We start from the raw sequence: 12,323 nt of genomic DNA, 5'->3' as shown, positions 1-12,323 counted from the left end.
CCTAGAATTGTTTCTAATCATCTATATGTCTCTATGCAGATTCTTACCCACAGCAAATTTCTAACACTAGGCCAACTGCCCAACTTCACCAGGCAAGCTTCTGTTACCTTCTTCCCATAAATTGGCCTGAAAATGTTCAGGATGAACAGAAGCACTGAGCCACAAAATTAGTAGTAGATAATTGGGCTTGGGGTCAAAGACATCGAGTTCCAGTTTCTGTTACATCACTTCCTGCCTCTGAGTTACTGAGCAAATCACAACCAAGTCTTGGTTTCTTCATATTTTGCCTATATTGCAGGATTGTAGTAAAGTTCAAGGATGTGTAATAAAGCACTTCCGGTATATTATTGCTAATGAAGACAACCCTCATTTCTACATACACACAGCCATATTTGTTTACCACTTATAGACAAGGGAGTTTTTATTTTGTAACTAGAACTAGCAAGAGGCATCATGCTTGAGGACAAGGTGAGGGCAGATGGGGTGCAAGTGACTTTGTCAGGCTGGGTGATCTCTGGGGCAAGGGTTTTCTGTCTTTGCAGGCTCAGATGTGGCCAAATGGGAGTTGGAGCAGGGGGGAATAAAGTGAGTGTGTCCCTCTTGAAAACCATAAATGACAAGACTGGTTCGAGTGTACCTGGCATGCCCTGATTTAGAGACATGTTCAGAGTCTCAGAGGGAAAAATAGTCGGGAAACGTTTTGGTGGGAGAGAGATGCCCTCCAACACCCACACAGGGTTGTACTTCAGTGGTGATGATCAGGTCGTGACTTGTAATATAAGAATCAGAATCCCCTGTGGCTGGGTAACTGTGGTGTGCCCAGAAGGTGGTATATGACCAGGTAAGAGACATATCTCCAGGCAGGAAACAGGAACTAAGCAGTCCTGCTTTGCACCGCCAGCCAGCGTTCAGCAAGCACCGTATTCTCTGAGGTCCTGCTCTGTGCTAGGCACTACACTTGATGCTTGGGATACAATAGTGAACAAGTAGGACAATGAGTTCTCTCAGGTGGTGGCAGGTGTTAAGATGGTGCCCATACACAGGAGGCTGATAAGACTTTAGGGTGAGATGAAGCCTGGAATGCTCTTCCAGGGTTTTCCAAATACTAGGTCAAGGTCTGAAGCCAAACTGTCCAGGAATCTCGTTTTTAATACCCAGATGATTCTGATGCACAGCTAGGTTTGGGAGCCACCAATATGGGTGAGCTGGGCTGATTTCACGGCACATCACGATGGCTCTGTCTCATTTTTCCCAGACTTTTAGATGAAAAGTTCTACTTTCAGTTCAGCTGGGCTCTGGAAGCACACTTGAGCCAGAATATTAAAAAGGGGGTGATCTCCACCACACCCCTAGGCCAATGAGGTAACTAGGAAAACTGCCTCCAAGGCAAGGAGATTCTTGTGGAACACAAAGCCATACTGTGAGATGCAGAAGCCCCTTTTCAAGAGGAGACTACTTATCCAAGGCCAAACGTAGAGATCCTGAGTTTTGTTTCATCAAGGAGGGTAGCTGGTCAGTGGTTCATGCCTGTAATCCCAGCACTTTGGGAGGCTAAGGCGGGAGGATCGCTTGAGCCCAGGACTTTGTAGACCAACCTGGGCAACATAGTGAGACTCTGTCTCAGCACACCAACATGGCACATGTATACATATGTAACAAACCTGCACGTTGTATACATGTACCCTAGAACTTAAGTATAATAAAAAAAAAAAAAAAAAAAAAAAGAAAGAAAGGTAGCCAATTCCTCAAGGTAGTAAACTTTGAGTCCAGGTCCTCTGGTATCAAATCCTATGCTTTTTCCATCTTCTCTACCTTCTCTTCCACCTGCAACCTCTGGGGTGAAGATGCTCAAATGGTCGATTTAGAGACACTAGCAGTGGGCAACATATAGGTATGGAAAATCCTCAACCTGGCAGCTTGAGGAGGCCCCAGTGAACCTGAATGTTACTCTCTGCTCTCTGCTCAGAGCTCTATTTTTGTTTTTGAGATATGAATTTTTTACTTGAGGTTATTTGAGCATTTCTCTTATCCCAGATCCCAGTAGCAGTTGAGAGTGCTTATTATGAGGGAGGAAAGAGAGTCCAGGGGAGGGGCCTTGGGAGCTCAAGGGGAGGGCAGAGTCTGAGATGCTAGGAAAGGAGCTTGGAAGGCCTGGAGTTAGATTCCAAAGGACAGGAGCTGAAGATCCCTGAGGAACAGAACCACTGTACTTCTTGGTTGCCCTGGGAGAGTCCTAGTTTATGCCTGTGGTCCCTCCCACTATCAAAAGTGCCCCAGTCATAAAGCAAATTATATGGCCACCCCTACTGAGGGAGGAATTAGAGCCCTTCTTTCCTCATTGTTTTCACCTGGAACATTGCTTTGAAAAAGAAAATACAACTTTCAGATACCAGGACAGTAAGCTCCTCACAGGCAGGGACTGCCTTGTGATTGATTTCTTTAAAAACAATAAGAAAAGCATAAAGTGTATTATGTACATTAAGAGAACATCTGATAAAGGAAGAAATACTCATGTGATTGAATTTTGCATTCCCAGCACCTAGCTACATGTATGAACTAACGCTTTCTGCCCTGCCTACCCCTCAGACACAGTTCCCCTCCGGCCGGACCTCAGCCACATCAGTATTTTAATGATTGCACTGACATCTGGTGGCTATTTCCAGCTTTTTCTCTGGGCTGCACCTGTAAGAGATGACGGATAGGTCTGTACCTCACATTTCATCAAAGCAACTTTTATCTGAGCTCTATAGTGACTAGACATGACACTCTGATTCATAGCAAGTTGTTGATAGCTGGTAACAGATGTATTGCTATTTCTTAAAAGGTATAGAGATTAGAGGCAGGAATGACGGTAGTGTGGAAGGGGTACAGTAAAATGATAAATAACATCAATAACTGAAATTTCATGGGATTTTAGGCTTATGAGGGAGTCATTTTCTTTTTTTTTATTTATTTATTATTATTATACTTTAAGTTGTAGGGTACATGTGCATAACGTGCAGGTTTGTTACATATGTATACTTGTGCCATGTTGGTGTGCTGCACCCATCAACTCGTCATTTACATCAGGTATAACTCCCAATGCAATCCCTCCCCCCTCCCCCCTCCCCATGATAGGCCCCGGTGTGTGATGTTCCCCTTCCTGAGTCCAAGTGATCTCATTGTTCAGTTCCCACCTATGAGTGAGAACATGCGGTGTTTGGTTTTCTGTTCTTGTGATAGTTTGCTGAGAATGATGGTTTCCAACTGCATCCATGTCCCTACGAGGGAGTCATTTTCACATAGAGGTGTCCTTCCTGAAATGATACCAACTAGGCCAAAGTCATTAAAGTTCTCAGTAGCAACAAGAAATCAAGTCAACACCAGTGCAAGTGTGATCAAATGTCAACTAGGGAAATTCTTAAAGTAAAACTTGGATACATGGTACACTGTCTTCCTAGTACCGTCTGGCTAACAAAGAGCAGGAGGGAGTGGGGGAGTCAGACACAGGAAAAATAGAGTGAGAAAGTAGGAAAGCTGTACTTCAAAGTGTAGGTTTCCGTGTTCCAGCAAGGCATGAAAATGTCTGCAGATACAACAACCTCCCCATAGCTCACCCCACTTTAATCTACAGGGTAACTTCAGAGGATTTCACACAGAAGACATTTTAATCCCAATATACCATAAAGAGGGTACTAAGAATCCTAGTACTCATGGGAGGACCGTTTTGGTCACCCATCCTCTGCCTTGTACAAAGAAGCTGTAGGCAAGAGGCCTGTCAAAGCCCGCGACCTTACATCATTAAGAGCTCAAAGAGAGAGAAAAATACAACTCCCAGTCAATTCTCACATCATCAGGAAAGTATCACCAATGTATGAGACAGGAACATTTAAGTAGCCATAATGAATGAGGTATCTGGGTATCTGGAACATCTCCAAAAACGCAAGCTGCCTCTCATTTGCCTCCTTACGGTAAAGAGTATTACTGAGTCTGTAAATGTGAAAATAAGTATTTAATAAATCTTTTTAAGCAGTGGGCCTGCCAGTAGGGGTTTGCAGTTGTGTTTTATGCTACCCTCCCCTGAGCCTTCTACTCTGCCCCTGTGGTTTTCTGATCAGAAATCAATAGCTACCAAGTTTAGGGTCTTTAAAAACACACCAGACACCAGGGTGGATAAGGCTGTGCTTTATTACATGCATAATTACAAATCTGTGCTAAGTGGAAATGTATAAAGCAATGGCGACCTGGGTTTAAGCCACACAGAGAAAGGGCTGGACAATCCATTAACCCTTCTGCCAATGTCCATTCCATTGCCTTTAACATGATTGTTTCCATTTCTTACAATTTGCATAGCACTTACTTGTCAACGTACTTTGAATTCATTGTCTCAGTTTATCCTCACAACAACCCTGTGAGGTAGGTAGGGCAATTAACACTATCCCCATTTTGCAGATGGGAACACTGAGGCACAGAGCGGTTAAGATCTCGAGGCTAGTTAGTAGAAGCATAGGGAATAGAAATCAGGTCTCCTAACTCCCCAGTCCACATCTTCCTTTTTAGACTATGTTGTTCCACATGACTAGGGAGTAGACTAAAGCGAGCAGTGAGCCATAGCTCTGGTTCAGGCTATGCCTAAGAACAGGCGAGAACAAAGCCAAGAAAGCATGGCTAAGGGATAGCAACACTCAGATAAACAACTGCTCTAGGACAGCTCAGCACCAAACCTCCTGCAGAAACTTGGGCTCTATTAGCTTTGGTTGAAGCTACTTTCTGGATGCCTACTTACTGCTGATGTCTAGACATTAGCTTCAGCTGAACTTTCACCAACTCTCAGGCATTAAAATGTCGAGTCAGACAGGTTTTCTTTGGCTACTGCAGTTGGAGCCAGCCCTACAAAGCGCTTACTACAGAGAAATTCAAATAGTGGCCCATGGGCTGTAACCCAGCCCCTCTGATCTTCCTGGCCTCATTGGCTCACCCAACAGGTGGTAGTTTTCCCATAGCCAGAAATGAATGGGCAGAGGTAAGAGCAGGAGGCTGGCCTTGGTCAAATGAGGAAGAGTCACCCACATGACATCACTGTCCCCCTTAGCTGATGTGACCAAGGTACTGACAGGGCCACCTCCTTTCTGGCCTATACCTGGTTAGCAGCATAGCTTCAAAAGACAGTTTAAGAGAACAAAATATTAAACACATCATTTTAAAATCTTGAATGGAATAAATTCTTAATCATCACATAGTCCTAAAGGACCAAATACATAATAAAAAGTAAATACATACTTATATAAAAAGCTGAGTGCTAAAAAGGCAGGACAATGGGAGAGAAAGGAAGAAGAGGGGACAAAGTGAAATGGAGGGAGGAAAAGGAACAAGCTGGAAGGACCATGTATTTTGAGGTACCCTTAATGTGATACTGAGGCTGAACATTCCCCTCTCAGGCCACACCCTCTTCTCAATTTTGCCAGATGGCATTTCACTCACCAAATCTTAGACTGCCCCTGAATTCCAACAGATTTGAACTAGTAGGTAATACAATTTAGCAGTAAATACTTCATATGTCTGCCTTGAGATGCTAAAGCCCTCATCACCCCCGACAAGTATCAATGGCTTTGGCCCTCACAGAGGAGCAAAGCCCTGTTGGTCCCATCAACTCAGAAGTATCTTCCAGTTTCTGTTCTCAGAACAATCATCTCCCTCCCACAAAGTCCACATTCAAAACAACATGCCTGTAATAAAACAAAGAGAAATTTGAATTCAGGGCATGGTGTGGGGAGAGAAAGAGAACAAGACAAATGGCAAGGTGGATGAGGCAGAGAGGAGAGGCAGAGATCTTTTTTAACTCTCATTTTTATATTATTACATACTGTTTTTCTTCAAAAGGCCAAATTTTAGGCAAAGCATTCATTCAATGAGTGTGCACACAGAGGCTGAAGGCCCTTTGGCAGGAACTAAGAGGTAGGAATTTATGACTGCAAGACTGGGCTGGGTGATCTGATAGGTCCCATCCAAGAAATGCAAACTCCACACGTCATATACTTTCTTTCTTGGGTGATGTGGCAAAATTAGACTACACCATGGAAAAACCAATTTTGTTCCCTACATCTATTCAAACCTTTACCCAGATCCAGATGTTTAGAAATGAGAATATGGCCAGCAAACGTTTGGGGAGTAACTTAAAGTTGCTAACAGCCATTGTTCTCAGAACTTCTCTCCTTGGAGCAAGCAACTGAAATATGAAACAGAGCAGAGTCAGCGATCACCTCAGAACAACTACACCGATTGAACTTCAAATTGACACAGCTCCTGAGCTCTGATCTGAGGAACTCTCACTTTTCTTTTCTATATATAATAAGGACATACGAGGAGGCAAAAATATATATTTTTAAAAAATTGCTATCAAAATTCAAGACAGTCTATCTAAACCTTATAGTTAAGGAAATGGCAACAGATACCACATTTCTTCATGAGCAGATGTCTTAGGTCGGCCCTATCCATAAAACTAGACTGCCCTTGAGCCAAACACTGCTTTGAACCACTCATTTTCGTAGAAAGCCTGGCCTTTGGAGGATTACTTGACTTTTTTTCCCCTTGGGGCACACAATCAAGCAGTTTATAAATGCCAGAACATGTTATAGGGGTGTGGGATGGCTTTCCTTCCACCATCTTACACCTTTCAAACATTTTCTTACCAGGGCTTTTTCCATGGCCATAACTCTTAGTTTCTTCTCCAAAGGGAACCCAGGTAATCCCAGAGGTGGCTAAAAAAATCAAGGTTTGGCTGGGTGCAGCGGCTCACGCCTGTAATCTCAGCACTTTGAAAGGCCAAGATGGGCAGATCACGAGGTCAAGAGATCGAGACCATCCTGGCCAACATGGTGAAACCCCGTCTCTACTAAAAATACAAAAATTAGCCGGGCATGGTGGTATGCGCCTGTAGTCCCACCTCCTTGGGAGGCTGAGGCAGGGGAATTGCTTGGACCCGGGAGGCAGAGATTGCAGAGAGCTGAGATTGCACCACTGCACTCTAGCCTGGCAACAGAGCAAGACTCCTTCTCAAAAAAAAAAAAAAAAAAAATCAAAGTTTTAGGACACTTAAGTTCAGACCACATATTTAGACATCTATTTTTTTTTTTTTTTAAAAGGACTCAATATTCTACCTCCCACTTACTTTCTAAATTCCTAATTTTTCTCAGGGTTTTTAAGAGCTCAACGTTCTATGAACCACCCAAAAGATGTTCTCCTGCTTCCTCTGAACTGATGGGTGGCTTGCATTTGGCTCTGATCCAGTGTAGGGGACCCAATTCCTCACAAAACAGTGTGGTCAGTCATCAGTAAGTACTTTGGCAATATAAAATATGCTAGCTGTTTCAAGTTCTCACCATTGTCTTCGCTATCATTATTAAAAACTCAACTTCAAAGATTGCACTGTTCATTATTTAAAAAAACAAAACAAAACAAAACAAGAGATAGTGTGGGATAACAAGTACATCTTCCTACTCATCACTTAGCAAAATAAACGAAAATCAAGACCAAACCGCAACAGGTGATTGAACTACTTAAAACATACAGCAGTGGTTAATTTCTATAATGGACTCTATTGCACACGAAGTTTTTGAAAACATATTTGCCCCCTCACACCTTAATGCATTCATAAGATCTTGGTTGTGAATTACTTCATGGCCTTAGATCTCACTAAGCCCTGGTTACTTCATCATGTTCAAACAGAATTGAAGATTTGCTAAGAAATGTATACTATGCTCTGCTCTTCCTGTAAAGGGTTTAGATTCAGCCTTTGGTGCCAAAATAATTCAACTGCTTTTCAGTTCAATCACAAATTAATCGTTTGCTTCACCAGCTGGCAAATTCAAAGTATCATCAATGTCAGCTTATCTACCAGAGGATATCTGTTCTGTGGATCTTACCACCTCTACTCCACAGCTGGGCTGAGCCAGGATGCTGTGGCCAGAGAAAGAGGAGAGCATTGGAATATGTTTCTAACCAAACATCCAAGTAGAAATGATCTTTAAAGTTGCCATTATTTTGTATTATCAGTCCCCTGTTTTTTCCCTTCAATATAACGAATCACGCATTAACTGTTTCAGGTTCTTTAAATTCTTTAAATTGAAGATTTGAAGATACAAAATATAGTAGTTTCACTTTTACAAATCTATAGACTCTCATTCATTTTATCCCTGGATGGCTACCAGCTACTCTTCCTTGGAAAATCCTAACTCCGTTGAAACACTAATTGGCATTCTTTTGTAAACCCTTCCCTTGTGTCAGGCAATTTTCTCATTTAATACCAAAATAGTCTCATCTCGACTCATTAATTTTTAAATCACAAACCATCTAGTCTTCTGCCATTGAGGTATGTGGCCATTTGATGCTACTGACAGTCCTCTCCGTACTGGCTGTATTTGTTGCTTAAGCATGTCCAACTGTTAAAGTGGCAATGGCAGAAAGAACATTTTCCTTTTCCACAAGACAAGAAACAGAGTGTCAAGGTGCTGAGCTAGCAGTTGAGAGCTCTAGCCGCAATTAGCCAAACTTTGAGCCAAACCATAGGATTGGATGTATAGTGGATACCATATACTATAGCTACTTCTAGCATATAAGCTACAAGGATTCCTGAGAAGCTGAAGTTAATGAATGAGATTGATCAGGAGTGAGGTATCAAAGGGATATTGTCATTCTCTGGAGGGCCAATCAGTGCTTAGCATCCACAAAGTATACCTTGGCACAGTGTTATCTGATTTCTCAAATGTATTTTCTGAAGTAGCACCTTAACACTGGCTCATCTGTCTAAAATCAAGAACAAAGCCCAGAAGAAACACAAAGGCAAACTTAAGACACCCTCCTTATCGCTACTGCACTATGAAATATGACCAAACCTTTCATTGTCATTAAATACCAGACATAGTAACATTTTCTGTTTTGCAAACTTTAGTGGGGAAGGACAACTAATAAGACAGGTATTGGACCAGAAAGGTACAGATAAGGACTTTGATTTCTACACAATATACAGGGTAGTCAGTCAAATAGTCTCATATGAAGGAATCAGTGGCATGGAAAGGACAAAATACATAGTTACTGAGCCATGACTATGATATAACATATCCCAGAGAGATTTTTTCTTTTTCATTAAAGTGCTAGAGTGATCTATTCACAAGGAGAAACTCTAGCGACCGCCTTGATTATTTTAAAGATAAAAATAAAATAACCCTTGGCTACCCAGTTCTGAGCCAAAAAAGGAATTTCAGATTTTGGAAAGATAAGAACTAGGGGTAAAAATGTCCTAGAATCAGGGATCAGTAACTCTTAAAATGAGGTACACTGAAGTGTTTGGGGGTAGAGGGTTGGTGGGAATATGCAGAATGACCACCGATTCTGGGCTGGAAGGATGGTGGGAAGTGCTCGGAACAGAGCTATAAAATGATCCAGGCTGAACTCTTACCCCGGCAGTGAAATCTCACTGCCGTAGGCATCCAGTGTGGAAATGGAGGCATGGCAGCAGCAACGGGGCCACATGGCAAAGAAAATGGTTGTGTGTCACCTCTGGTCCACGTGTTGGGAGACTGCTGAGCCTTGGTTTACAATTTAACTAGGCCTGGGAGTTATTTTTTTGTAGTAGGAATGATTAACCAGGAGCAGTGCTCAGCCCCAAACAGAGGATTTGGTACTAGGATAAGAAGTGGAACAGAATGGAGGGGGAGTAATTGCACATAGGTAAAATTACAGAAAATGAAATAGTGGTTAGAATGATGATGGTGGCTCTGTAATTCCACCAAGTGTCCCCAGAGTGTGATTTTTTTTTTTTTTTAACTGCAATAAAGGTGGTATGAAATTGAGACAGGCACCTTTTCAATTGGATACAAGCACCTTTGGTGTCACCAGGCCTTGTCCATACTCCTGGGTCTTAGGATGGCTCTGCATTTTATTTAGAATTCTAAGGACTCTTGAAGGAGTCACAGCTGCCTATCCTGTTCCAACACCTTGAATATATTTGGAAGTATCCCAAGCCTAATTCATGCTCATGGGGACAATACACTGGCCTGCTACACGTACTTATCGCTGGGAGGTGCAATGAGGTGTCCAGTTATTTTAGTACTGATGGTCTTTACAAAGGAATGCATGAGGATGCAGATGCAGTTCTGAATCTTCCCTGGTTTACCAGTATGCAGTCTAGACTTGGTTCCCTTTGGTGTTCTTACATATTCCAGAAGCCTAAAGCACCATCATTCATGGAGGTGGCATCTGGGTAAGAGAATTAGTTAGGACCTCACAAAAATGTGAAACTCCTACTCATTGACTTTGCTTAGAAGTTTACTAATTATTCATTTCAAGGAAGCTAGAAGAAATAATTCCTTGCTACTAACAAATTCATGGCAAAGTCCTTGTGTACCAGCTAACAAATGCCACCTGGAAAATTACCCTTTTTGCAGACAAGGAGAAAGCTCTATAACTTATCTTTGTGCACTTCAAAAGAGTACCAGGAACAAGCAAGCTATAAAAGTCAATCTCTCTAAATTCATTTAGAAGAGATTAACCAAAGCAGCATTGTCTTATAATCAAAATTAAAATTAACATGAACATACATACATAACAAACTAATAATGCTAAATATTGTAACAGGAACAAGGATAACATTTGAACTGAATCTTCACAGTCTAGAAAATACCATTACTCTTTTCCTTCTGGCTTTCCTTTCTCTGGTTTGAAAAAGCAAAGCCCCTTAGTTTACACTTTGTCTTCCAGTAACAACAGTTAGATCCCAAAAGAGTGACGTTTTCATCGGTTTCCTACAGGTTATAGGTCAGGACGGCTGGAATTTTTCTTGCATAGTTTTCAGTGATTGCATATTGGCTAACTACTTTTTAAGTTAAAAAATTCTTTAAAAAAACCAAATATAATTAAACCACAGCAATCTTATTTATTCTTTCATGAGATCTTCCTAATGTAACATCACGGAAGCCTAACTGTAATTTCTCCTAAAGAGAAAATTAATTTCCAGAGATTATGTAGTGCAACTGGTTAACTTGTAGGAAAGAGACAAGACACTAATGTGACTTCACCATCCAAATATGGAAAATATGTTTTGGGTACCCAGTTAATAAAACATATCCATGGTCTGTAATGTCCTTCCTGCTTTATATCCAGAACTCTATGATTCTAGTTGAAGAGAATGGAATCAGGATCTTGGTTCGCCATCTGTGCTATATGCTTTAACACATCCTTTTTGGTAATGATTCCAAGCAATCGCCTAAAAGACAAACACAACACAACAAAACAAAAATAAATCTGTACTTAAAATAGCATTCCCAAAGATGATACTTGTCCTCCTTTTCAACTTTGTCTTTGATCACTAGCTGCCCTTCCAGTATGGGATCACAGGAGTAGGACATGTGCTCCAGGCAAATAGGATGATGTGTGGGTTCCTCAACGTATGCAAGTGTTTCTACCTCTAGGTCTCAGACCCTGTGATTTCCTCTGGTTTAAATACTCTTCACTACATATCTGAATCTTATCTACTGCAGCCCAATTCAAACGCCCCTATTCCAGAGCACCTTCCCTGATTCTATGAGCCAGCAGGAACTCTGCCCTCCTCACAGCAACAGCATACACATTCTTTGCAGGCCTCCTCAGTGGCACTTGTCTTCTTTGCTATTGTACTATAACCACTGCTAGGTTCTTGCCTTCCCTAAAACACTGCATGCTCCTTGAGGGCACAGAAGAGTCTTATTCATTTTTGTGTCTCCCTGGAATCTAGTGGAATACCTTCTTACATGGAGCAGGGATTCAGTAGATGTTAAATGAACCAGTTAGGGAAGTCCCCTTATTGATTTAAATCCTGCAAGGCATCTGTCACATCATTTAGAAATTTCAGAGGTGAAATTCTTATATAATTGCTGGATTAACATAACATGTTTGGGAAAAAAATCCACCCCTCTCCTCAACCTCCCTTCTTTTCCAATAAAAATAGAAGGGTTCCCTTTACTGGATAAGAACTATCCCAGGAAGGAAAGAGCCTTGGGTTTGGCAGTCAGAGACTTGTGTTTAAAGCCTTTTTCTACTATTTGTTAGCTAGGGAACCTTGTATAAATCTCACCTCACTGAAACTTGGTTTTCTCATCCTCACGTAATAATAACAAGGAGATTGCAGGGAACAAACACCCAGCAAATATACTACTACCTGATGCTATTGTAATTTTAGTGCTGCCTATGCACAAAACACAGCTGTTTCCTTTGTCAGGGAGGAACTGAGTTATTTATAAGATGCAACCAGCAGTTCATATCTCTCAAACACATGTTCTTTCCCAGACTCCTTTTACACTAATTATGATTTT

The 12,323-nt window shown here is 41.6% G+C and overlaps 1 protein-coding gene across 4 annotated transcripts in view; it reads right to left on the bottom strand.

Annotated features, from left to right (window-relative positions):
* Window positions 1-4,149: 4,149 nt before the first annotated feature.
* CLCN5 (chloride voltage-gated channel 5) overlaps window positions 4,150-12,323 on the bottom strand; it is a 168,453-nt gene continuing 160,279 nt past the window's right edge. For all 4 annotated transcript variants that reach the window (XM_050776878.1, XM_050776877.1, XM_050776876.1 and 1 more), the window contains one exon: window positions 4,150-11,239. In XM_050776878.1, coding sequence (XP_050632835.1) covers window positions 11,149-11,239 — 91 coding nt within the window. In that variant the 3' untranslated portion in view covers window positions 4,150-11,148. The remainder of the gene's footprint in view (window positions 11,240-12,323) is intronic.

Source organism: Macaca thibetana, chromosome X (assembly GCF_024542745.1).
Source record: "Macaca thibetana thibetana isolate TM-01 chromosome X, ASM2454274v1, whole genome shotgun sequence".
NCBI classification, from domain to species: domain Eukaryota; kingdom Metazoa; phylum Chordata; class Mammalia; order Primates; family Cercopithecidae; genus Macaca; species Macaca thibetana.
Note: the sequence above shows the minus strand (reverse complement) of the source record. Positions and strands in the feature narration are given on the sequence as shown.